Raw genomic sequence first — 27848 nt, 5'->3', positions numbered from 1 at the left:
GATGACAGAGGGATGGAATGGGATTATTTGAATTAAGGAGAGGGTATAGAAGAAGACCTTCATAAGGAGTAAGGTCACTTTACTGAGGAAGTAGTTGCAGAAGGCACCTGAATAATAGATGAGGAAGAAAAGAATTTGTCAGTTCTAATGTTGTTTTCCTTTCCTGTTTCACTGTGGTCTTGATTCTTGAAATGCTTCCTACACTAATAGCTGCTACACTATCAGTATTATTAAGGGGTGTTTTTTTAAAGAGCTACAATTTTCTTCTTTCCTTGGACTAAGATCTATTTTCAAAATCAAAGAATTTAAAACTGAACTGAAGAGAAACATTTTTATAGAATGAATTCCAGCGTGAAACTCAGAAAGAATTTAACTAATAGAGAATTAAAGGGAGAAAAACCAGCTCAATCTGATTTTATCTAGAAAGGATGAGATTTCAGAATCAGTTTAGTATAAGTGTGGCCACTGCTGTCACAAAATGGAATCTTATAAATATTATTGCTTCTCCTAAGTAACTCATATACCACTGTGAAGTACTACAACAAAAATGCTAATAATTCCCAAACTAATTCACACACTTAAAGCAACATGAATCAAATTACCCATAGGTTATTTAGTAGAATTAGATGTCATAAAATTTTATATGGAAAAATAGGTGATAAAAGCAAAGAAAGAATGAGTAAAGGGGACTTATCCTTTAAGTTTTCAAAACATACTATAAAATGATAATTATAAAAACTCTCTTGTACTGGAAAAATATCAAAAAATAAATTAATGGAACAGAATGTTGTGATAGAGGAGCCACCTGCCAGTGGCTGCTGGAGATCTAACTTGGACATGTAGAATGAATCTCTTCATGTGAGCAGATGATGATAATACAAGAAGACTGAGAGGCAGTAGCTGTTCTCTGACTTCTCCACTGAGAGGCATTTACATTGTATGACCTCTCTCTTCTTCCCTCTGCCTCCAATTTATTTCATTCCCAATCCACAAGGAACATCTGTGAAGGCTGCTTTGCAATTCCTTCAAGTGTTACGATCCACAATCGTGAAGGCTTTCGGAGAATGGACCTGCCCCTTCACCTAGGCACGATCCTTAACAATTCCCCGTTTTTTGTTTTATAGGAATGTGATTATTTCTTCCCCCACAGCATGGTCAGTAAATTTGTACAAACAGCACTAAAACAGGTGTTGATCTTGTGAGATATCACGGAGACAAACTTTCAAATGGAGAAAAGGACTATAGTCAGAACAAGCATTTAAGTCTCTCATCAGTCTCCTGGCTTGGCCCTTTGATGTGTTGGCCCATTTAATTACCCCGACTAAAAAAGTCTTACTGGGGCTCTTTTCCCTTTCCTTCCCTGTGGATTACTGAAGGAACTCTGGAAGGATCCTACTCACTAACAGCTCTCAAACACTGCTGCTTCTTTATTTCTTGTATTTCACGTTTGAGCACCATATGGTACAATACGGGAGCCACCTGCCAGTGGCTGCTGGAGATCTAACTTAGACCTATAGAATGGATCTCTTCATGTGAGAGGAGCACGATGGCACAAGGAGACTGAGAGGCAGTTGCGTTCTCTGACCTCTCTCCTCTTCCCTCTTGCCTCCAATTTATTTCATTCCCAACCCACAAGGAACATCTATGTCAGTAAAGGCTGCTTTGCAACTTCTTCAAGTGTTATGATTCACAGCTGTGGGGGTTCTCAGAGAACTGACCTGCTCCTTCACCTAGGCACGGTCCTTAATAGAACACAAAGGATTCAAAAATAGAACTGAAGGGAAAAATGTTTTCCATGTATTTTGATTAAAGGACTTATAAAGGTTCCTCAAATTAGGGAATTCTTTGTAAGGAATCCCCTCCAACCTTCTTCATTCCCACTTCATCATTAGAGGTAGGCAATTGCTTGATAACTTATATTCTTTCAGTTACAAAAGTTAAACAAGTCACTCAGGGTCCCGTAGTTATATGTCAGAGGTTAGGACTTACTCAATCCAGGTCTTCCTAGTTTTGAGGCTGGATATTTCCTTTTTATTTTTAATGAAAGGAAAAGCATTTATTAAGCACTTATGTGCAATAATAAGTGTTAAGATGCAACTAGAAAAACAAGAAAGTGCCTGTCCTCAAAAAGCCCATATTCTAAAAGGGAGCAAGAATCTTTTATAAAAAGTTTCAGTTACAAGTCATATCAAAGTTTCATTGGTCCTTGGGATGCAAAAGCAAAGCATAAAGTAATACATCATCCTTAATGTCATTCACATTAATAAAATCCTTTTTTGCTTCTAATGTTTAATCATTTGACAGTGGCAAGGACTCTGGTGTCAAGAGCTTTGTTTTCTAGGTCTTCAGACAGCTTTCTAAATTTGGTCTCCTCTAAAGAAGCATAAGATCATTCAGTTGCAGGACTGGAACATGGTTCATATTTTACTCTCACTACATGAGCCAGTTGTGGGGCTTATATCCAAAATAGTCACACTTCTATCTTATCCCCTCATATTTCCCCATTCTATCCCCTGCCTCTACTGAATAAGCTCCCAACTGTCCTTTAGGATGATTGATGTTATTGGCTACAGGTTCCTTTAGGACAGTTATAATCCAACCACTCCCCAGGATTCACAGTAAGATTAGAATATGCCCATGGAAAAATCCATCCTCTCCATGTACATCCCACACCAGCTACCAAATTACTTCTTAATTTTTTCAGGCAACATATTGGGGGTTAGCACCTGGAAGTAAACTTTCTTCTCACTCCCTCATTTCTATCTTTGGTTTTCACTTTGGAGGGGAAACAGTGGGTCTCATAAAATGCACAGATATGAATGGATTATGATCTTCAACACATTATCATTTCACGAAAACCTATCCCTCTTGAAAACTTCTTTACTATTATACAGGGCGTTATCATTCTTTCAATCACCCAAGCTCACAACCTAGATATCTTTCATTCTTCTTTCTCCCTTCCTCATATACCCTAATATCATAAATCCCAAAATTCTGACTCCACTTTTCTCAAAACTGTTTTCTCCTCTCCCCTTGAGAGGACAAACATTAAATGCAGTTCATGAACTCTAAAATTCCTTTATCTGAGAAGAATCTTTTATCTGTCTTTCGTCCATATTACCCTATATTTCTATTCTGGCTATCCTTTCCTTCCTTGCCCACCTTGCCCATAATGGAACCAGTTTGTCTTTATGTTGCCCCCTATTGAATCTCTGGCCTTCCTGTCTTACCATCCATTATAGTCTTGTCAAATTCCAATTTATGGCCACCATCTGTCACCTTTACTCCTCCACATGTGCACTGAATAAAGCTGGAGAAGATCACATAATTCCCCTCTGTTGGCCTATTATAAATGTATGCCACACAATTTCAACTGGGCCTTCAAGAAATCAAGGTAATCTTTTTATACTTCCCTAACCAATTCACACTCAAAGCCCACAAAAGTGGCTATTCCAAATCTTTCCAATCTTCATCCTTCCTATTCTAGCACCTCAACACTCAGTTGAGAACCTCTTGTAATACTTAGCTGAAAAAACTGAAACCATTCATTTGATGAGAGTGCCTCCTTTAACATCCCACTTCACTCAGTACCTTCTACTACCTCACAAAGAGAGAGGCTCGCCAAGTCAAACTTCTCTGTACGTACCCCCAATTCCATTCCATCCTATCTTTTCCAGTAAATTGTCCCTTGATATTTTACACACTCTTGCATTGTTAGCCTTTCTTTATTTACTGGCTCCCTCAAATAAACTCATATCTCTCCAAACTGTTTAAAAGAAAGAAAGAAAAACCCAAACAACAAAACAAACCCCCCTCACTTTATGCAGCCATCTCTGCTAGCTATTATCCTGTATTCCTCATCACTTTTGCAGCTAAACTCCTTGAGAAATTCTCTATATTTGGTACCTCTGTTTCTTCTCATTTCACTCCATTATAAACTCTCAGCAGTCTGGCTTCTGACCTCATCATTCCATTGAAATTGCCTTCTCCAAAGTTACGGATGTTTTAGTTGCCAAATCTTTTTTCTCACTCCTCATCCTTCTTGATCTCCATTCAACTTTTGATACCGTTGTTCACCCTCTTCTCTTATACAATCTCTGCCCATTCCACTTTCAAGAGACTTCTCAATCCAGCTTCTTTTCCTAGTTGTCTAATTATATCCTCTCAAGCCTCTTTTGGTGGTTTTATAGGCTGTTCATGGCCACTAATAAAGTGTCCCACATGGGCTTCTTAGTCAACAAGAATTTATTAAATGCCTATTGTTTGTCAGGCAAGCAATTACATGCAAATAAGCTATATATAGGATAGTTGAAGATAATCAGCAGAGGGATGACATCATAATTAGAAGGAATTGGGAAAGACTTCCTTTAGAAGCTGAGTTTTCTAGTTGGGTCTTAAGAGAAACTAGCAGTCAGAGATGAGAGAGAAAGCATCTCAGATATAGGGGGCAGACTGAGAAAATACCCGGGGCCAAGGGATGGGGTATCTTATGTAAGGAACAGAAAGAGACCAGCCGTTACTGCTTTACAAACTATGTGAAGGATTTTAAGTATAAGTACATTGTATGTATAAGAAGATTGGAGAGGTGTTGGGGGGGAGGAGGTTAGGTTCTGAAGGACTTTGAGTTCTAAACAGGTGATTTTGATCCTAGAGGTGGTAGGAAGCCACTGCAATTTACTGATTTTGGGAATGGCATGGTTGGACCTAGGCTTTAGAAAAATCACTTTGGTGGGTGGAAGATGGATTTAAGTGGTGAGAGACTTGAGACGGGTTGACCCACCAGCAGACTGGGTGTTAAGTGATGTGGGTCTGTCCTAAGGTACTGTCAGAGGACAGAAGTAAATATATTTTCTTTTCCTTCTAAGCTGTCTTGTTTGATATTCTCCTCAGCTTTAACTATCATCACCATGCAAATGATTCCCATTGGCAAACATATCTAAATAACAGTCCTACCATCCCTCCTTAGCTACAATCTCATATTGCCCAACAACTGCCCTTTAGACAGTTCCCATCAGAAGTTCTATAGTATCTCAAACTCAACATGTCCAAAACAGAACTTATTATTCCCCGAAAATAGTTTTTCTCTTCTGAACTTCTCTATCGCCATCCTCCCAGGTACCCAGACTGCCAACTTCATTTTCCTCAGTTATAAAATGACACAGAGAAATAGCAAACCACTCCAATATCTTTACCAAGAAAACCCACAAAAGAGATCACAAACAGACACAACTAAATACCACCACAACCACTACCAAAATATATATCTTCTTCCTACACCTTTTTTACATATGGCCTTTCCAATTAGAATTGGAGCAGAATTGCTTGAGAGCAGAAACCTTATTTTTGCTTTATTTTGTATCCTAAGAATTTAGTATGGTGTCTGGCATATATTAAGTGCTTAATAAATAATTGATGATGATCAAAACTTCACCCTAGTTCAGATTTCTCTCCCTCTTTACCAGGATTAAAGCAATATACTCTTCTAATAGACCTCCCTGCTTCATATCCCTCCTTTCTCTGACCTATCGATATCAGATAAATACTTGATGAATTCTGAAGATCTAAGTGGCCTACTCAATAAACTCTAGTTGCTCTTTTTTTGAATTCCGGGTTTGAATATTACTTTATTACTTTCAAAATTTCGTTTTTTGCATAAAATTTGTAATATATATAATTATCAATACAGCAACACATGCATATACTTTATAAATAAGTAAATACATATCTATGTCTATACACATAATGCATTTATAAATATTTATACTGATAGAAAAATTTGATCAAAAAAGTTTAGATATAAATAAACTAAAATGTAAAAGATAATTTGGGGAGGCTGCCATATATTCTAGTAATGTATATAAGTTTTTAGGGAACAAAGATCATCTTTTTTTTATACTTGTATCCAGTAATGCCTGGTAACAAAATACTGAATTAATTGATTAAAAGTAGATAGAACTTTGAAAGAGAAATCAGGGTGTGGGTTTAGAGTGGCCCATCCATCACCATGATGACCAGAAAAGGATTATTTTTCTTTGTCAAGATAACTCTTGAAGATTACATATCATTTAAGGTTATGTAATTCATATCAGCAAAGGGAATAACCATACCAAGGAAATGATAAATCTTTAAAGTAGTGATAACTATAATACTAATAACTGGATCAGTAGTGAGATGTTTGATTTCACTTTTACATTTAAACTAATGAAGTTATTCCCTAGGTATGACAAAATTATAAATATATATGTGTGTATATTAACATATATACACATACACATAAATGTAGCTCAATACAACAGTTAATAATTCTAGATCATTGCAGTGTTAAGTGTTCCTAGAAGGATCTTGGTGAGACAATTGAAATAATTCTTTTTTATCTTCCTCCAACTCTGATCCAGCTTTGTACAGGAAGGATAAAAAAAAGTAAATGCTCTCAGAACAATTGATCAAATAATATGAACAGAAAAAAAAAGGATAATAAACTACTAAGAACTATATAAAAAATACCTCAAATCAGTAATAAAAGACATGTATGCAAATACACCATTGGGAGAACTGTGAACAGATCCACCCATTTTTGGAAAGCAATATGGGATTATGCTCAAAGAGTTATTATTAAACTGTTTATATCTTTTGACCCCGAAATACCACTATTAGGTATGTTTCCCAAGGGGATCAGGAAAAAAGGAAAAGAACTTATATATTCCAAAATTATTTATATGATCTCTCTTTGTGGTGACAAAGAAATTGGAAATTGGGAGAAATGGCTAAACAAGTTGTGATCTATAATTGTAATGGAATACAACTGTGCTATAAGAATTGTTGAGCTAGCTGATTTTAGAAAAACATGGAAAGACTTGTATGAAATAATGAGGAATGAAATGAGCAGAATCAAGAGAACATTGGATATATATAATAATTGCAATACCATTCAAAAAACAACTGTGAATGACTAAACTATTCTAAGTATTACAAATATTCAAATCAACTACAAAGGATTTATAAGGGAAAATGCTATCCACTTACAGAGCAATAACTACTAAATTAAAGTATGTATAATATGATTTTACGCACACACGTATATATATGCATATATGTACATATATGTGTATATGCATATGTCTATATAGACATATAAATCTGTGTTATATATGTTTGTGTCAAATGGAGGCCTTCTCTACTGTGGGGTGGGAAAGCAAGGAGAAAGGGAGATAGTTTAGAGCTTAAATATTACAAAAATACAAGTGAATTTTTCAAAAAGAAAGCCATGAGACATGAAAAATAAAATAACGGCAAAATGTCTATCGTGACAAAAGAGGGGCGTAATTAATGTAAGAAGGGATAAGGAAAGATAAGCATACTAGAAGAACACTGTTAGTGATGGTGGAAAATGGTCTAGTTCTGGAAAACAATATGAAACTAAACAAAGAAAGTAACTAAAATCTTATACCTTTTTTACTGAAGAGATTCCTGAGAAGCTCAATGACTAAAAAAAGGTGCTATATACACAAACATTTATAGCAGCAAAAATTTTTTGGTAGCAAAGAATTAGAAAAACCTTTGACTGGAAAATAGGCAAACAGGTGGCGATACTTAAATGTAATGGGATATTACTATACTCTAAGGAATAATGAATATGATGAATCCAGAGAAGCACCAGAAGATATATGAACTGTACAAAGTAAATTAAGCAGAACCAGGAAAACCATATACAAAATGACCATAGAAATGTAAACTGAAAGGAAAATAACACAATTGAGGCAAACTGCTACCAAGTTCTAATGACCAAGGTTGGCCCCCATTAAGAGGTATGAGGAGCCATGTTCTCACCCTATTGGCCTATGGATCTTGATAAAATATCAGACTTTTTCTATTTATTTTTATTTATACTTTGTTTTATGTAATTGTTTGCTGAGAGAGATGGGGAAAGAGAAACACTAGGAAAGTAGATGATTTAAAAATTAATAAAATTTTATCTGTTTAAAATAAATGTCATTAATAAAATGGGCAAAGTTCTTCATTGAACATTTAAGTGTAGAGGCCTATGAAAAGTATTTAAGTATCTGTAATATGCTTAAGATTCAGATTGTAAAATAAGCTTTAGCAAAATAACACTGCTGCTTTTTTATCACTAAATATATATTAATAAAAAATAAAATATACCTTTGATGGTTTGTAACCAAACAGCATAACTACAGCAACTTTAAAGTCTTCTCTGCTTAGATAACCTTTGTTATCTTCATCACATGCTTCAAATACCTAAAAAATGTTAAATATATTTAGTGAGAGCCACAGAACTGTCTAGTTTTTTTTTTTTTTAATTTTGTGTAATTGGTCTTGAATTTTTTGTTGATTTCAGAAAGGGGATCAAAAACTCAAAGAAAAAAAGGGGAGATAGTCAAGAGCTCTTTTTTTCATTAATAAGTTCTAACTGAAGTTTCTCTCATTTCTTTATTAAGATAGAATCAATTCAATTTGACATTAAGCACCTACTGTGTGCAAAGCACTATATTTAAATTCAAGGTGGGGGGGAGGGCAGATTAGAAGCAGCATTGTAAAAAACACTGTGTCCTATAGTTAATTTTTAAAGATTTTGGAGAAAAACAGTATACTTTTCTTAATTTCTGCGAGTAGTATGTTGTTGCCACCTTGTGTCTAAACAGTCATAAATTAGTGATCGTCTATTTCCTTAAAGCCCCCACTCACTTTCCTAGTAACTTTTGTAATAACAATAATAAGTAGCATTTATATAGCACTCAAAGTTTGCAAAGCACCTTACAAATATCCCATTTTGTTCTCACCACAACCCTGGAAAGTAGGTGCTATTATTATTTCCACTTTACAAAAAAGTTAACTGAGACTTATAAGTTAAATGACTCGTCTAGAGATCAAAGTACTATTTCCCAAGAAAGATAGTGTCCCTTATTAAAATGCAGGTTCCTTGAGGACAGATTGGCTTTGCTTTTGTACGTCTATCCCCAAAGCAGAGCAGAGTCCTCAGCAACAAAGTATGTTTCACAAATGCTTTTTCTTTCTCTTTCTCTCTTTCTTTTCTCTCTCTTTTCTTTCTTTCTTTTCTCTCTTTCTTTCTTTTCTCTCTCTTTCTTTCCTCTCTTTTCTCTCTTTCTTTTCTCTTTTTTCTCTCTCTTTCTTTCTTTTCTCTTTCTTTTCTTTCTCTCTTTCTTTTCTCTCTCTTTCTCTTTTCTCTCTCTTTCTTTTCTCTTTTTCTTTTCCCTTTCTTTCTTTTCTCTTTCTTTCTTTTCTCTCTCTCTTTCTTTCTTTCCTCTCTTTTCTCTCTCTCTCTTTCTTTCTTTTCTCTCTCTTTCTTTTCTTTCTCTCTCTTTCTTTTCTTTCTCTCTTTCTTTTCTCTCTCTTTCTCTCTTTTCTCTCTCTCTCTCTTTCTTTTCTCTCTTTTTCTTTTCCCTTTCTTTCTTTTCTCTCTTTCTTTCTTTTCTCTCTCTTTCTTTCCTCTCTTTTCTCTCTCTCTTTCTTTTCTCTCTCTCTCTTTCTTTCTTTTCTCTTTCTTTTCTCTCTCTTTCTTTTCTTTCTCTCTCTTTCTTTTCTCTCTCTTTCTCTCTTTTCTCTCTCTTTTTCTTTTCCCTTGCTTTCTTTTCTCTCTTTCTTTCTTTTCTCTCTCTTTCTTTTCTCTTTTCTCTCTTTCTTCTCTCTTTCTTTTCTCTCTCTTTCTTCTTTTCTCTCTCTTTCTTTTCTCTCTTTTTCTTTTCCCTTTCTTTTCTCTCTCTTTCTTTCTTTCCTCTCTTTTCTCTCTCTCTTCCTTTCTTTTCTCTCTCTCTTTCTTTTCTCTTTTTCTTTTCCCTTTCTTTCTTTTCTCTTTCTTTTCTCTCTCTTTCTTTTCTTTCTCTCTCTTTCTTTTCTCTCTCTTTTCTTTTCCCTTGCTTTCTTTTCTTTCTTTTCTCTCTCTTTCTTTTCTTTCTCTCTTTCTTTTCTCTCTTTCTCTCTTTCTCTCTCTTTTTCTTTTCCCTTGCTTTCTTTTCTCTCTTTCTTTCTTTTCTCTCTCTCTTTCTTTTCTCTTTTCTCTCTCTTCCTTTTCTTTCTCTCTCTTTCTTTTCTTTCTCTCTTTCTTTTCTCTCTCTTTCTCTCTTTTCTCTCTCTCTCTCTCTTTCTTTTCTCTCTTTTTCTTTTCCCTTTCTTTCTTTTCTCTCTTTCTTTTCTCTCTCTTTCTTTCTTTCCTCTCTTTTCTCTCTCTCTTTCTTTCTTTTCTCTCTCTTTCTTTTCTTTTCTCTCTTTTCTCTCTCTTTCTTTCTTTCCTCTCTTTTCTCTCTCTCTCTCTCTCTGTCTCTCTCTCTCTCAGTCTCTCTCTCTCTCCCTCTCCCTCGGCAATAGTTCTAGCTTTTCAAGAACTTGATTTTCATTCAGTTGGGGGGGGGGGGAGAATCAACAGGATTCTCAAATAGCATGGTTGAGGTGGAAGGGAGCCCTTATGGGACATCCGGTCCGGTGCCTCAAGGATCTGGATAGACGGGAATTCTGGGGTGCCGTCCATCAAGGTTAGGAGGGGAGCGCCGTTTTACGGCTCCCCGCTCCGCATCTCTGCTGCCTGTCTCCGGCCGAGGCTGCACCCCTCTCGTTCAGAATCCAAGGTAAAGTTCCCTTCGCTCAGCGTTGCTAAACCCGAAGCCAAGGAGACACCTACTTTCACCCACTTCCGTCGCTCTGAGAGGCGGGCTTCACGTCTAGCGCACAAGGCACTACTGTCCGCAGCGAACATTTCGGGGCGCCTTACAAAAGATGTAAGCTACGAAACATAGAATCGCAGTCTCCTCCAGCCAACTCCGCCGGGGGGGGGGGGGGGGGGGGGGGGGGGGGAAACAACTGCCGCCTAGCAACGCCGACGCTCCTCCTATTGGACTGTCGCTTGCTCGCGTCATTTCATATCTTCCCTCCCATTGGCTGCACTTTTTGCGTAGCTACGCCCCTTCCCCAAAGAGAAAGTAGTCGGGACCGGCAGCTTCCGGGGCCAAGTCTGTGTCTTCTTTTAGTTCCTCCCATTTGCTTCTACTGGGTTGCTGTTTAAGGAGCGCAGTCAGCGACTGGTGGAGTCGGAAGTTCCTGGAGATTGTCTGGTAAATTTGAAATCTGTAAAGAATAGTGTATTTATTCCTGAGTTTTTTCAACAAATTTTGTGGAGCTCCTGCTTTGTACGTTGCATTTTGGCGGACTGGGAAGAATAAATAATAAACAAATAAAATAAATAAATAATGAATAAATTTTAAAAAATGAATAATAAATAAAACATGCAAAAGAATAAAAACGGACTTCCCGCGTAGACACAAGTTGGGATTTCTTGATGACTGCGAGATGCGGAGGAAAGATCTGGATACAGCTGATTTATTACTCTAAATAGAATTAAATCAGTCTATCGCTGATATTAAGAGAACTCCCACCACGTGGCAGGTTCTTTGCTAGGCTCTGAGGATCCCCTGGGGGTGTTAACAATCCGTGCCTAATTAATATTAATAGTTTGGTAAAACTGGATCTCAGTTCAAATCCTCCCTCTGTCTGGCTTCTGTTGTTAAATGAGTGGTTTCTAAGGTCCTTTCTTTACTTCTAGAAATGCTGAGCTGATGACATGACTCGGAAGAAGCAAACGTTTTCCATGGGTTAAAATGCAATATAGTCCTCTTTTTTCCAGCTCTGTCTACACATAAGGACTCGTTCTTTATGGCTGAGGGTGAATAAGTGGGGCCGGTGTGGTGTGGAGGAGGGAAGGAGCTGAAAGGCAGGATGCGTTAAGAATTATAAAGATGATGATTATTATTATAATGAGATTATAAAGCAGTACTTGAACTCTGATCCCAGCATGAGGGCACAGGTGAGTCCCACTTCAATCCTACACGAAGACATTTGATTTTATTCTGTCACCTCCAATTCTTTTGAGCTTTACTGCTTAGCTTTTCTTTTCAGCAGAGCAGATGAGAATTAGATTTAGAACAAGCAGATGCCTTAGAGATTGTTTAGAACAACCTCTTCATCTGATTCTTTTTGTACAGAAAAATAACGTTTTGGTCATGTATACTTATTGTGTATCTAATTTATATTTTAATATATTTAACATCTACTGGTCATCCTGCCATCTAGGGGAGGGGGTGGGGGGAAGGAGGAGAAAAATTAGAACAAGAGGTTTGGCAATTGTTAATGCTGTAAAGTTACCCATGCATATAACCTGTAAATAAAAGGCTATTAAATAAAAAAAAAAAAAAAAAAAAAAACCTCTTCAGTTTATGGATGAAAATACAGGTTCCTGGCAACGGGATCCGAACTCCTCTAACTGTGGATGGTCTACACTGAACAGAGTAGGCAGGAGAGGCAAGGATCAAAAAGAAAATGAACTAAATTCAAAATGGGAAACTGCTTGCAAGCAGAAATCCTCCTGAGAAGGACTTAAACGTGATGGGGCAAAGCCAGGGCTTTATATTCATTAAAAAAACACAGGTAAATTGGATTATGACATAATCATTCTTAAGTCTTGAATAGCAGTTTTCATAGTAAGTTTATGGGTGGACAATGCAGGCATTCCTCAGTTGGGACCAGTCTCCAAATTTTTTGCCTTGTAGCAGATACAGAACCAGAATTAGTGTGGCAATACTTAGTTATAAAAAAACAGCAATTGTGAACACGTCAAGAGATGTGATAGACCATCTGTTTCTGGCTCTCAGGTCCCTGGGAAATCTGGGGACCTCCTTCAGTAACCACCTGGTGCTGGTCAGCGAAATACACTGTGCCAAAAAGTGATATCATCCAGAGTGCAAAGGATTGTTGCTATGCCAGATTGAGGGCAGAGCTTAGTTTTGGGAAACAGGGTGTCTCCAAAATATTTTTAAAATTCTGATGGGTAATTTTTAACCTAAGGGGACAAAGGTTTTTAAAAAAAGCCTGAATTCAAACTCCTAATTGAGTTGCTTCCCATTTGTCACTGATTATGTTAAAAGCTTAATAATGATGCTTACTAGAATTTATAAAGAGCTTTAAGGTTTAAAAAGCACTTCACAATTATAATCTTATTTGGTCTTCACACCAATTCAAGTAGGTGAGTACTATTATTTTTCCTCATTTAACAGATGAAGAGACTGAGGCAAAAAGAAGTGTGGTGATTTGCCCAGGGTCAAACGGCTTGCCAGCAGCAGGTAGATGGTAAAGTAGATGGTGGGGAGGTGGTCAGATGCCAATGGGGTACAGTGTCAGGAAGATTTGAGTTCAAATCCAACCACACACACACACACACACACAATATAAGGGACATCAAAAGTAAATCATTAATAGGCTGTTTGGGCTTTTCTTTAAATAACAGTAAGGTACCACCAAAAAAGTTTCATATAAGTTCTACAAGGTATGTCTATACTAGTTTTTCTCCTAATAGTGAAATTTTGTGGCATAGTCACTGTACTTAAAAACACAGTAGCTAGCATTTATACGGTGCTTTAAGGCTTGTAAATTAAAAAATATATATGCATATATATGTACAAAATATTAATATATATGTTATGTGTTATATATATCCATATTTGTCTTAGATATATTATCTCATTCAGTCCTCATAATGTTGGGAGCTAAGTGCTATTAAAAGGCAACTAGGTGACACAATAAATAGAATATATTAACTAATAGTAATGGCAGTAGTAGTAATAGAACTAAGGGTCCGAGTCTGCATTTGAACTCAGGCCTTCAAACTCCAGCACTCGCTTCATGGTGTTCAGTTAGTCCAAACCTTTATATCGAAAGGTGAAGTAGACAAAGGTTAGGGTGACAGTTTGGACTTAAACTTGCATTTAAGATTCCCAAATCCACCTTTTATATTAAAAGCTGGCCTATCAAAAAGAAAAATCCGGGGTAAAAAAAGCTCTACTATCAGTCAAATAAGAAACGATTATCGTACACTTCCTATGTGCCAAGCACTAGGCTAGGCCCGGCGGGATACAAATCCCCATGAATGAGAAAAAAAAAACAAAAAACAAAACTCGGCCTTTTACTACCTGCCGCATAGCTGGGGTCTCACTCGGCCCAGCTAACGAACTGCTGTTAGCATCTCAGCAATTTGCCCATCCCATTAAAAATGAAATGAAAAACCTCTCCTGTTTTTCTCCCTGTGTGTCCCTAGCCCCGGAAAAACCCTTATAAGATGAGGAGGGTAGAATAACGGGTCCTAAAGCCGTTAGGAGATGAGCCTTAGAAAAAGCGGCTTAGGCAATTTCCCCCCGGCCTCACGGCCCGGGGGTGCGCACCGGTTTAGCTGAGTCCGGGGTCCTCGGTCCGTGCCGGCCCTAAAAACTCCAGAGCACCTGCGCGGAGGTTTTTAGGACCTAGCGAGAGCTTCTCCCGGAAAGGGAAGGGGCCGGATCAGCGGAGTCCTCGGAGAGGGGCTGCGTTTGAACTCCAGGGAGGCAAAGCCCCGCCGCGGCTGCGGAAGGTGCGGGGAGCTGGGCCGCAGCTGTGGGGCGCGCGCGCGCTGGCTGGGTTTCGGAATGGGGGTGCAGGGCGGGAGAGGGGGCGCGGGAAGAACCTGAATGCGTGCGTGCCGCTTGCCGAAGTGAGCGTGGGGCACGCGGGGCACGCTCCAGGTTCGCTTGCCGCAAAGGGCGAGCGCGGGGCTCTGGGGAACCCCGGGGCGCGTTTCCCAGCACCCCTTCTCTTAGCCGGACTGGAGAAGTGTTAGGAGAAAGCGGCCTTAAATCCGCTCTCCGGGCCCTGGATCGGGAGGACCCCTGCTGGACTTAGGATCCAGTCTTTTTGCCTCAGTTTCCACTTTGGTAAAATGGGCATAATAACCACCTCCCAGGGGTGATAGGGTTAAATAAGATATTATTTGTAAAGCGCTTAGCACAGTGCCTGGCGGGTATAAATGTTATGAATAGATAAATATCTTTAAATGTTATCCCGGGTTGTCTAGAGGGTCAAATAAAACATTTATAAAACCCTTAGCTTAGTGCCTAAGGGGTCCTCAAACTACGGCCCGCGGGCCAGATGCGGCAGCTGAGGACGATTATCCCCCTCCCCCAGGGCTATGAAGTTTCTTTATTTAAAGGCCCACAAAACAAAGTATTTATTTTTGCTATAGTCCGGCCTCCAACAGTCTGAGGGACGGTGAACTGGCGCCCTATTTAAAAAGTTTGAGGACCCCAAAATTTATTGTTATGATTCCTAGCTGTGGGACTTTGAAAAAGTCATTTAACTCCTATTGGTCTCAGTTTCCTTAGCGGTAAATGATGATAGTGTATAATGATAAGACAGAAAGGGGTGATAATAGTACTTACTTTCCACTGTTGTGATGGTCAAATAAGATAATATTTATAAAACACTTAGCACAATTCCTGGAACATAACTAAATAAGTGCTAATTATTATTTGTTGTTGTTATTCCTAGATGTGGGACTTGGAAAAAATAACTGTAATCCCTGTTTGCATCAGTTTCTTTAGCTGTATATAATGATAGTTTGTAATGATAATAGATAATAGGGGTTGATAATAGTATTTGTAAAGCTCACGGGGTGCCTGGCACATAGTAGATGCTGTGTATTAGTTGTTATTAGTGTGGCTCAAATGGAGAGCATTGGACTTGGAATTGGGAAGCTACAAGTTCAATCTCACCTTGGATGCCTACCACCTTTCCAATTTCCTTAACTGTATGTATAATTGAGATAACTACCCCATCCCTATCCCCAAGGATTGTTGTGAGGATCAAATGAGGTAATAATTGTGAATCGCTTTGCACAGGGCCTGGGCACATCATAAACTCTATATAAATATGTAAATATATATATTGCCCATCAAAGTTGAGGGGTTCAAATTTGCAGGAATGGGGCTGTTTGAGACCGGGGAGCTGAGATATTCTTAAGGAGTCTATTAGGTAGGTTGTTTCCATTCCTCTAGACATCAGTTTTCTCACTAGTGAAATAAGGGGGTTAGTTGATCGTCTTTTCCAACAAATGTAGGTGTTACTATAGTAGATACTAGACTTGGGTTTCAGGAATTTGTTCACTGGGCCTCATTCTTTGTGGGCATCTAGATGCCCGCTATCAGGTACTGAGGTACGCTTTGAGAGTTAAAAGAAAGGCTAAAAAACCTAAAACAAAACAAAATAAACCAACCTAGACCCTGCTGTCAAAGAACTCACATTTTTATATTATCATGTATGTAAAATTAGAAAAATAAGAGTACCTAAATCCTAGAAGTTTTGAGGATAAAATGAAATTATATTTGTGCAGTGCTTTGCAAATTTTATAAACTGTTATTAATAACATGTTTTCAGAATACTTTGTTTTTTCTGCCTAACATTAAGAGTGCTTTATAAACTTTTCTCTACAGCTTTTATAAATATGAAAGGGAAATGCCTTTGTTCTTATTGATGAAAACCAAGCGTTTGGGTTTTATTTGCTAACAGATTGATATTAAAAAGGAGGAAATGTGGTCCTCGTAGAATACCTGGCCTTTTGTTTTATACTTTTAAAAGATCTATGATAACTTTGGATACCTGACTCAAGGCTTTCAAAGCATTTTGAACATTTTTCTTTTTGAAGTCTTCCCTAAAATCCTTTTAAGTTGGGTCCTATGTTGATGGTTTTCAATAACTTCAGTCCTGTCTGACTCTGTGATCCCATTTAGGGTTTTCTTGGCAAAGATATTGGAGTGTTTTGCCATTTCCTTCTTCAGCTCATTTTGTTTGGCAAAAATGAGGCTAACATGGCTGTGACTTTACCTAAGGTTACAGAGCCAATAAATATCTGAGGCTGGATTTGAATTCAGATCTTCTGGATTCCAGCCCCTGGTGCTCTGTCCACTGCACAATCTTATTTATTTCAGCTTGGTAGAGCCTGCTTGTAAACCTCAGGGTCACTCATGCCTTCAAACAAACCAAAATTTTAATTAATCAAAAAGCATTAAGTCTTTTTCCCCCCTTTGATTATCTACAATTTATCCTGTATATATCTCAATTATACATGGTCCTTTGCATGCTGATTCTCCCTCCCTCCCATTCTTTAAATTGTAAACTCCTTGAGGGCAAAGCCTTGTTTTTATCCTTTTTTTTTTGTATCTCTAGTCCTTAGGACTGTGCCAAATTTACTATTTTGAAATGTGATAAAAGAAAAGCAAAAATATGCTTCTTGCCCTCTGACACCCAAATTTTAATGGAGGTGAACACATATAGATAATTCCATAAATAGATACATACTTATATAGTTCTTAGTTTTAACTATTAAACGTTCCCATTGCATAAAGATTCTGGTTCACCCTGCTTATAGTTTATAGTGTAGTGCATGTATGTAGTCTATGGTTTATAGTGTAGTATAAATAGAAGTTATTCTTGGGGGTAAGTATTCTTCGAATAATATGGCAGAATTCCAATGGTCTTGTGATGGAGAGAGCCATCTGCACCTAAGGAGGACTATGGGGGCTGAGTGTGGATCATAACATAGTATTTTCATTTTGTTGTTGTTGTTGTTGTTTGCTTGCATTCTGTTTTTTCTTACTTTTTCCCTTTTTAATCTTGTTTTTCTTGTGCAGCATGATAATTGTGGAGATATAGAAGAATTGTACATATTTAACATATAATGGAATTTTAGGGGAGAGAGATGTGGGGGACGGGAAAGAGAAAAAATTGCAACACAAATGTTTTGCAAGAATGTTGAAAACTGCATATAATTTGAAAATAAAAAAACTTTAAAAAATAATAGGCAAAGTAAAAAAAAAAAGAAGAAGAAGAAGAAGAATATTGCAGGTAAGGCTACCTATTAGGAATGGAGAGTCAAATCTGGAGTCAAAAATACTCCTCTTCCCGAATTCAAATTCAGTCTCAGACACTTCCTAGCTGTGTGACCCTGAAAAAGTCACTTAACCCTGTTTGCCTCAGTTTCCTCCTCTTTAAAATAAACTGGAGAAGGAAATGGTATACTGCTCCTGTATCTTTGCCAGGAAAACCCCAAATTGGGTCATGAAGAGTTGGACACAAAGTGAACAACTTTTAGAATGAGATTTTCGTAATGACGGGTCCATAGAAGATGCTCAAATGAATGTTTGCTCAGCTCTGTAAGCCTAGAGTAAATCAAAATTCTGATCCTGGTTTGCTTGGAACAAGTACTTGGTACCTTTCAAATTTTCCTTTTCAGGCATATAAGTTCCTCTTGAATGACCCAGGCTGATAGTGCGATTTAAGTATGAGTTTGAATGTTTTATATGGAAATAATTCTTTGACAGATCCTAATTTTCTAAAGAAGGAGGTTGCTTGGCAGTGTTAATGATTACAAGTTGTTTATTCTGATTGATTTAATAAACAACATCTGGACTTTTTTTTTTTTTTTTTTTTTTTTTTTTTTTTTAAACAGCCGAAGAATATCAAATCCTTCTGCTTTTAAGAGGGAGTTTGAGGAGGGAGTTGTATCATCAGTGAAACACCTGTGTTTACAAGTTTTGTTTCTTTTCATAATTGTGCTCCCTGCTGGTAATCCTTTGATGAAGGATGGCATTTTCATTTGTTTTCATAGTATTTACATTTGGTCAAGAAAAGTGTTGCATATTTTAAATGATAACTTGGAAACCTTTAGAAAACCCAGCAGGCAGCATATACACACAGACCTATCTATCTGCTTAAAAAGAACACATTTTAAATATAAAAATGCTTCATTTGGTTATTTAAAAATACTATCATTTGCAGTTTTTTATACTAAGAATAGAGCCGTTATGGGGGAACCCTTATGATTGTGTGTGAAAGTCATCAAAATAGAAACAGCATAGCTCCCTCAAGAAATAAAGGGCGTTTGCTTTGTCCTGGGTATCTTTGTAGAAGGATAGGCAATCCTCTCTGAAGCATGGTATTAAACAGGGAAGGTTGGTGTTTGGTTACAAATTTGACTTGCCTTGTGAGGCCTCTTACTTAGATTCTGTGAGTCTGTGACTAATTTGATTTCCCAACAAGGTGCCTTTCAATCGCACCATCTGTATAAGTAGCTGCTAATAGCTTCATACTTCCAATTGGGTCCGGCTAACATTGTTTTGAATTCTAAAGAGAGCCAGACTTTTGATTGACATATGTTAGGGCAGGGCTTCTGAAACTTTTCTACTCCTGACCACTTTTTACCTAAGAAATTTTTATGTGACCTCAGCTATACAGGTGTATGAAATAGATGTACAAATCAAATGTTTATTGATAATAAATTATAATTTCAGTTACAAGACCCCCATATGGGCGTCTAAAACCACAGTTTAAAAAGTAGGATTTTATAGTGATGATTTCTAAAGGAATAATTAGATGCTTTGTATGTTTTAGGCAATAGTGAATAGGCTACAGCCCCAGGCTTTTTGTTGTTGTTTTTTTGTGGGTCCCAGACCCCTTTGACAGTCTAGTGAAGTTTGTGAATCCTTTCTTAGCTATGTTTTTAAATAATTCAAGGAAAGAGCAAATTTCTGTTAGGAGTTTCAGACTCTTCTGTAAACCTTTCCTTCTTAATATTTTGCTGTATTTCAATATAATTGAATTAGAAGGAGCTAGATACCTGGTGCAGTGGATAGAGTGCTGAGCCTAAAGTCAAATTTAGCCTCAGATTCTTAATCGCTTGTGTGTGACTCTTGATAAGTCCCTTTGCCTCTGACTCAGTTTGTTCAGTTGTAAAAAAGCAAATAATAACTGTATCAGCTTGTGTAGTAGTGAGATAAAATTGTATGTGTGTGTGTATATATATACACACACACACACACATATGCTATATGTTATGTATAAATTTATATAAACAATATATATAAATATAAATATGTCATAATTACATTATATGTAAATGTTATAATATATAAACATATACAATACATAAGTATATCATAGCTTATGTTATATATAATACATATCAAAGAAAACTTCAAGTATGTTTTGAATATGAACAGAATTTAAGGAAATGTGGACATATTTTAAAATTATATATTAGAAATGGTTAAAAAAAAAAACAGTTTTAGAACCTAATCAAGTAACTAGAGAATTAAATTACAATGGAACCATCTTAGATAGAGCTGACCTTTTTTTACTTTAGACATTTTTTCCAATTACATGTAGAATTTCTTTTGCATTCATTTAAAAAAAATTGAGAAACAAATTCTTTCTCTTTCCTTCTCCCTCATTAAAAAGACAAACAATTTGATATGAGGCCATTTTTTTTTTTAACCATGAATGGTGATAATTTGTTTTGCTTGATTTTGCAAATTTGTTACAAGCATTTTGTTTGCCTTTTTTCTCTCCTTAAATTGGAAAATTCAATGGAAGATTATGGAAATTGGAATAATAATGGAAAAATAAAGTGAAAGATTAAAAAAATAAACTTATGATCTTCAGATGAAATCCAGCTTTCAAAGCAAAATTGAAAAGCACCTTTAATTTCATCTTTTTCTCTTATGAGATGATCCTCTTAGATTAAATGTGCATTGATCTGTTAATTAAAGTGTCTGTTATGCTATAAAACAATAAGAATTTAAGGTATTTTAAAATGAGTTTTAGTTCATAAACTGTTTTTCATGTAAAAATACTTTAAAAAAGGATTAAAGATTAAAACTTTATAAGTTGCAAATAACCTTAGTTTCTGGCCTAGAAAATTGTATGGGGAAATAATCAAGGAATCTTGTTCTCCTAGCTCTTAATTCTGTGTAAAACTCTCTCTATATATCAGAGGTCTTACAAAATAACCACACCCCTCCCCTCAAAGAGGTAGCAGTCTAACAGTAAGATAGAGACTTGGATCAACTTCAACAAACATTTATTAAGCAGGATATGAGATGAGACATAAGTAGAAGAAAAGGATTAATTTTTGATCTGAGATTAATGCAAAGAAACAGAAGGAAAGATGCATGAAACTGGAGTTACTGGAGTGTGGCAATGAAGGATCATTTATTTTTTTCCAGTTAGGAGGAAGCAGGGTCTTTTGCTGAGAGAAAGGGGATGGCCTGGTGATCTAATGAACTAAAAGAGAGAGGAAAAAGTTTAGAGCAGATGTTGTAAAGAATATTTGAGATGAAAAAAGGATTACCAGGTAGTAGTGAGGTTTTGGTTCCAGATTGTTGTTGAGCCATTTTAGTTGTGTCCTAGACTTCATGCTCCTATTTGGGGTTTTCTTGGCAAAGACACTGCAGCAGTTTGCCATTTCTTTGGCTCATTTTGCAGATGAGGAAACCGAGGCAAATAGGTTAAGTGAATTGCCCAGGGTTACGTAGCTGGTAGGTCTCCCTACCTCCAGGCTCAGCACTGTATCCACTGTACTAGCTAGCAGCTATCCCTGGTTCAAGGTAGCTAGGAAGAATTTGTAGCTGATAGTCTAAATTTTTTTATGATAATAGTTTTTTTTCAAATTATATGCAAATAGAGTTTTCAGCATTCACCCTTGCAAAACCTTATATTCCAAACTTTTCTTCCTCCCTCCCCCACCTCATCTCCTGAACAGTAAGCAATCCAATATAGGTCAAACATGTGCAAATCTTCTAAACATATTTCCACATTTATCATGCTGTCATTCATTCTAAATGGTTTTTATCAAGTCAATAGGCACTTTGTGGCAGGCAATGTTCTAAGTGTTCTAGCAGTTTTCAGGGTCTGAGAATTGGGATGGTGGAAATGCACATTAGTGCACAAAATATAAGGGTGGAGGGTTGTGTTCAGATGTTAGAATTAAAGCCAAGAAGGGAGGAAATGAAGACAGAAAAGGGTTAGTGGAGTGGGAATTTTAGGCACATAAATTTTGAATGTACTGAAAGAAAGGTTTTTTTTAACTCTCCCATTTTACAGATGAAGAAACTGAGATCCAGAGTTAGACTTGCCTGAGGTCTCATAGCAAGATACGTGACAAAAAGGGAGGACTAGACCAACCCAGTCTTCTAAATCTCATCCTTGTGGGATGTAAAAAGATAGTTCAAAATAGAAGGCAGTTCTAACCAAGTAAGTATATTCTCCTGCTTTCTCTCATAACTGGGAGCTCTTAGAGTAAAGACCAGTTTTGTTTGTTTCTTTGTTTATTGCCATTCTTTGTATCTTCCCTGCTTAGTTCAGAGCCTGACATGTAGTAGGTGATTCAATAAATGCTTATTGATTGTTAGCTGACTAAGTAATGTTATCTTTATGTTATAAAGAACTTGAGAGTGAGGTCTTTGTTTATAGCTATTATATCTCTAGCACCTAGCAGGGGCTTTGCATGTTAAAAGAACCTGATAAATATTTGTTAAATCAAATAGAAGCTTAGCAGGAGTGGTCTATATAGCTTGGTAGTTGGATGATATGGTGAGAGACCTGAGTTCAAATATGGCCTCAGTCAGTCACTTCCTAGCTCCTTTAGGCAAACCACTCTTTATCTTTGAGGAACTCAGGTTCCTCAACTATAAAATGTATATGCTATTAGTTGTAATGGGCTGAGGTTTGAGCTGATGCACTGAGGTCCCAAGTACATGAGGCTAGATAGTAATTGGGCTATACTCTATTAATATACATGATTGGATTAAGAATGGTCCCTGCCCACTCTCCTTGCAAGTCCTGATGTGTTGTATAGGAAATGACGATTTTGGTGGGTGGAGGCAGAGAGGGAGGGAAGAAGACAAGCTGGGAGAGATTGGACTGAGTTCGAGACTCCGAGCTGCTGGTTGTGTGGCTGCTGGTCGAGCTAGCTTCTTGACTCAGCTGCACACATTGCTATCGCTGATTCTCTTCCACCTCCGATCCTTCTTCACTGAGAATAAAGACTGACGATTTTCCCCTAACCTGAATTCCTGTCTCGTGCTGATCTTAAAATATACGATCTTAACAATTAGTCTATAACATATACTATAACATATATTTCCCAGGATTATTATGAGGATCAAATGAGATATCCTGGTACATAATAGAGACATTAAATGCTTGTTTGCTGTCTTTTTCCTAGGCCCTCCTTAGTGAGAATAATGAATCTTAGACAGTGATTTCATCATTTATTTGAATCTGCATTGAATATTTCTGTTGGTCAAGAACTCTAGTTACTATATTTTATATAATAATAGTTTCTTTATTTCTTCTTCTTCCTTCTTCCTTCTTCTTTCTTCTTCTCCTCCTCCGCCTAGGGTCACACAGCTAGTAATTGTCTGAGGCCAGATTTGAACTCAAGTCCTCCTGACTTCAGGGCTGGTGCCCTATCCACTGTACTACCTAGCTGTCATATAATGATAATTTCTAATAGTTTGATTTCAGATACTTGTGACAACTTCACAGGATTTACTATTTGTGTTTGTTGGGACCTAGTTGTTACAATAATTGCTTTAGGAGCGCTTTTGGTTTGGGGGGTTGAGATCAGGAGTTTTCTTAAAAAAATAACCTATAGCTGAATACAAAAAAATGTTGCTTTTTTATTTAGCAGAAATATGACTCAGGAAAGTAGTTATGGAAAATGGACTGTTTCCAGCAGTGATGAAAGTGAAAGTGATGAAAAGCCATCTTCACTTGATGAAAAGAAGACATGCTTTGAGAAACCTTCTACCTCTTCTCTGCCTAATTTTGGGCGAGATGTGCTGAATGATCCTGGATACACGTGTTCTGATGCCCGGAAAGCTGCTCACCGCAGGAAATTATCACCAGTGAAATTTGACAGTAAAAGTTCGACTTCCCAAATCTCGCTCCCCAAAAAGCAGAAGAGTTCCCAGGAAGATTTAGGCTGGTCCTTGTCAAGTAGTGATGAGGAGTCCCACCCAAAAGGCCCATCAAGGCATCCAGTTAAGGAGGAAAGATGTCCCTCTCCAAAAGAACCATCTGAACATAGAACTAGAGATAATCAGCCTCCCATCTTCCCAAAGACAGAAGAGGATGATGTCACTTTCGATGAAGCCCAAGAGTCTTGGAATCTGTTAGATGAGAAGAATCTATTCAGATTTTATCTCACCAAAGTCTCAGGAATTTTGCCCAAGTATAACTCAGGAGCACTCCACATTAAAGGTAAGAGGTTTGGGTGTGCTTATAGTAGTGAGTAGTACCTGGGATTCTTGCAGGAAAAACTACACACACAAACACACACACACACACACACACACACACACACACAGCGAATTTACAAGAGGAGTTTTAAGTAGAAATCCTGAGGCAAAGAGAGATTTCTCATATCATCAATCAGCTCCTTGTTTCCTGAGCTTACTTAATACTTAATCATAATAGGGTAATTAACTAGAATTTGATAACTTTTTATTCACATAAAATATTAGCAGCAACATTATTACCAGCTTATATTCCAATTAAGCTTATTGTTGATTATGAGAAGACACTTTAAGAAACAACATTATCAGAGCAAGGGCGCTATAACAAAAACCCCCAGCAATATATCATTTATACTTTAAGCACAGTTACATTATGGCAAGGTATTGTGATAATGTATTAATGCTTTTAATATATTAATGTTCACTGTGGTAGACATTGAAGAGAGTATGCTTGTGTTGTCATTGGCTGTGAAGACCATGTATTTTTAAAATCAGCAGGAGTCCGGAGTTCAGGTTAGGGGAAAATCGTCAGTCTTTATTCTCAGTGAAGAAGGATCAGAGGTGGAAGAGAATCGGCGATAGCAATGTGTACAGCTGAGTCAAGAAGCTAGCTAGACCCGCAGCCACAGGACCAGCCGCTAGGAGAAAGGAACCCGTCTCTTCCTCTTCCTCTCTCTGCCTCCACCCACCAAAATCGTCATTTCCTCTACAACACATCAGGACTTGCAGGGAGAGTGGGCAGGGACCATTCTTTATCCAATCATGTATATTAATAGAGTATAGCCCAATTACTATTTAGCCTCACGTACTTGGGACCTAAGTGCATCAACTCAAACCTCAGCCCATTACAATTGGCTACCTTGTAATTCCTGTGTTCCAGATGATCACACATTGAAACCTGGAAGAAGCCTCAAAAGCTTTCTAATTCAGCCGTTTCATTTATAGCTGAGGAACTCTGATCTAGAGAGACTAATTGATTTTTTTCCCCCAAGATTATATAGACAGGAAATGACAGAACAAGGATTTCAGTCTAGTTCTGACTTAAGGGAAAGCTATGTGGATAGGGGATAGAATATCACACTTGGAGTCAGGGAAAGATCTCTTCCTGTGTTCAAATCTGACCCCAGATACTTAGTAGTGGTCCTGAGTGGTTACTGAGTCCAAGACTTGAATCTGTGTTCTCTGACTCCCAAACTAGTAATTTTGCTAATGCATTCAATTTTGCATTGAGAGTTTCTCCCAAACTGACTTTCCAGTTAAGCATTTTGCTTAAAAGGTTACTGTGCCAAATGATTAAAGATATACATTATGCTTTTGTTTGTTTACTATTCTATAAGATAATATGAAAAATATATAAAATATATTTTGTATAAATATAACAAATAATATACAATATATAAAATACATAATATCAGTAGTTATAATAATAGTTACAGTATACATAGCGTTTTAAGGTTTGCCAGATATTGTACACATATACCTCATTTTATCCTCAAAGCAACTTTAGAAAGTAGATGTTACAGATAGGTCCCAATCAGTGTGAAAATGGAAGCTATGGAACAGTGGGTCATATGAATTTGAAGTTATAATTATGTAAAATATGGTCATTATGCAGTATTAAATCAAATGAGTTCACTTTAAGAGATTCATTATTCACACCAACATATATCATCATTATTGTTATTGTCATTATTATATTGCACATAGGAAAGAATAAAATTCAGGTCAGTTTATTAAAATCCTATTATTTATGAAATGATAAAGTCATCAAGATAAAAGACAACATAGTCTTTGTTCTCAAGGAATTTAACAGTCTAGGGCACAAAACAAATAAGACTAATGCAATTTATAATGTATAAGAGAAGTTCAGATAAAGTAATGTGTAAAGTTTGTAAAGGAAGAAATTGTAGGTGGGGTCCTGAGGAGTCGGGGTAACCACTTCATAGAGGAAATAGCAACTGAACTGGGCCTTGAAGGAAGAGAAGAATTTCCAACATGTTCCTTAGGATGATTGCTTATTAGACATGGGCCAAAAATATAGAAATGAGAAAGGTCAGAAAAAAATTGGAAAATAGTGAATTGATCAGTTTGTCTAGAAAATAGAATAAATACTAAAGGGGTATGAGAGATAAAGTTGGAAAGATAGATCTGCTTCTTAACTGTGGATGCCAAAGTACAACATTTGTATTTTAACTTGTAGACAATTTATCAAACATTTATTAAGTACTAGCCACTGAGTTAGGCCTTCAGATAACAAATGTGCAAAATGATGCATTCCTTACCTTCCTGGAATTGTCAGTGTAAAAGGTAGTAGGGAGCCAGTGAAGGTTTTTGAGAAAGGAACTGGTGAGGTTAGACCTATGTATTAGGAAAAGTGACTGAAAAGGAGAGAAAACCTAATTATGAAGTGTTATATTCTTGCCTTTTATGAAAATTCTTCATTTTAGTCTTTTAAATCAATTATTTTTTTGATTGTGATACTATTATATTGATTTTGATACAATATTTAATAAGTACGACTGATAATCTGTTACAAGTTTATTGTGTCATAAATAAGTCTTTGTAAATTTGGATCATGTATGTATTTTCTCAATAGATATTTTATCTCCTCTTTTTGGGACTCTCTTGTCTTCAGCTCAGGTGAGTTTATTATTTTTTTGAACTAGAATTCAAATAGCAAATATTTTTGAGGTTTGATCCTTAGAGCAACACTGGGAGAGAGGTGCTGTTATTATTGTTATTTTACAGATGAGGAAACTGAGGCAACAGATTTAAGTGGCACAGTGTCACCTTTGCTCCCCTGTTGAAGCTGGATTTGAACTCAGGCTCAAAATTGTGATTCTAGGCACACAGCTCTAACCAGTCACCTTAGTGGTGACTTATTATAAAATATTATAATATTATAACAATTAAAATAATTAAATTAATTATTTTACTAATTTATCAGTAATTATTTTAATTTATTATTATAATAATTATATTAATTAAGTAATAATAATAAAATAATAATAATAATAATAAATTATTAAAAAGTGGGTCCTTATTATAAAATAGGATTTACTATGTGCCAACACAATGCTGAGTATTTTACAATTATTTCATTTCATTTTTACAACAACTCTGGGAGTTTGAGGATGAAGAGGAAACTGAGGCAAACAGCAATCAAGTGAATTACTCAGTGTCACACAGCTAGTAAGTGTCAGAGGCAGGATTTGATGTCCTGATTCCAGGCACAGTGCTCCATCTACTGTCACCTAGTTGCCCAGAAGTAAGAGTAGCCAGGAATTGGGAATAGGAATTAAAGCTCTACTTTATGATTGACAAACTATATAGTAGCTGACTTAGTTTTACTTGGGATGTTGTACATAAATTATACATAAATATATGTGGTTTATACTTTGATGATTCCTTAGTTTTCATTCCCAGAATTAACCTCAGTTCTCATTTAGATGACACATGAAAGTTTACAATCACTCATTAGTGTGACTTAAGAAATTATTTCCTCCACCCACCTGTGCAAAAATGTCTGTGGCAACCCTTTTTGTAGTGGCAAGAAACTGGAAACTGAGTAGATTCCCATCAGTTGGAGAATGGCTGAATAAATGATGATATATGATGTTATGGAATAGTATTGTTCTATAAGAAATGACCAGCAGGATGATTTCAGAGAAGCCTGGAGAGACTTACATGAACTGATGCTGAGTGAAGTGAGTGGAACCAGGAGATGATTATAGACGGCAACAACAAGGCTATGCGACGATCTATTCTGATGAACGTGGCTCTCTTCAATAATGAGAGGGTTCAGACCAGTTTCATTTGTTCAGTGATGAAGAGAGCCATCCACACCTGGAGAAAGAACTGTGGGAATTGAGTATGGACCACAACATA

At 36.8% G+C, this 27848-nt stretch overlaps 2 protein-coding genes across 6 annotated transcripts in view; one reads left to right on the top strand and one right to left on the bottom strand.

Annotated features, from left to right (window-relative positions):
• The window catches only part of EFCAB11 (EF-hand calcium binding domain 11), a 160189-nt gene extending 149367 nt beyond the window's left edge, over positions 1-10822 (bottom strand). Inside the window, exons 1-2 of one of the 3 annotated variants that reach the window (XM_031952365.1) lie at positions 10652-10822; positions 8161-8256 (exon numbers count right to left, since the gene is read on the bottom strand). In XM_031952365.1, coding sequence (XP_031808225.1) covers positions 8161-8256; positions 10652-10726 — 171 coding nt within the window. In that variant the 5' untranslated portion in view covers positions 10727-10822. The remainder of the gene's footprint in view (positions 1-8160; positions 8257-10651) is intronic. The other 2 variants (XM_031952367.1, XM_031952366.1) reach the window with 2 other exon arrangements.
• Positions 10823-10935: 113 nt separating this feature from the next.
• The window catches only part of TDP1 (tyrosyl-DNA phosphodiesterase 1), a 156956-nt gene continuing 140043 nt past the window's right edge, over positions 10936-27848 (top strand). The window contains exons 1-4 of one of the 3 annotated variants that reach the window (XM_031952363.1): positions 10936-11081; positions 21763-21912; positions 23351-23925; positions 26557-26600. In XM_031952363.1, coding sequence (XP_031808223.1) covers positions 23358-23925; positions 26557-26600 — 612 coding nt within the window. In that variant the 5' untranslated portion in view covers positions 10936-11081; positions 21763-21912; positions 23351-23357. Of the gene's footprint in view, positions 11082-14301; positions 14423-21762; positions 21913-23350; positions 23926-26556; positions 26601-27848 lie in introns of those variants that run through there. The other 2 variants (XM_031952364.1, XM_012547405.3) reach the window with 2 other exon arrangements.

The sequence above is a fragment of the Sarcophilus harrisii genome, chromosome 2, assembly GCF_902635505.1.
Source record: "Sarcophilus harrisii chromosome 2, mSarHar1.11, whole genome shotgun sequence".
In the NCBI taxonomy this organism is placed as follows: Eukaryota; Metazoa; Chordata; class Mammalia; order Dasyuromorphia; family Dasyuridae; genus Sarcophilus; species Sarcophilus harrisii.
The sequence above is the reverse complement of the archived record's forward strand: the minus strand, read 5'-3'. Positions and strand labels throughout refer to the sequence as shown.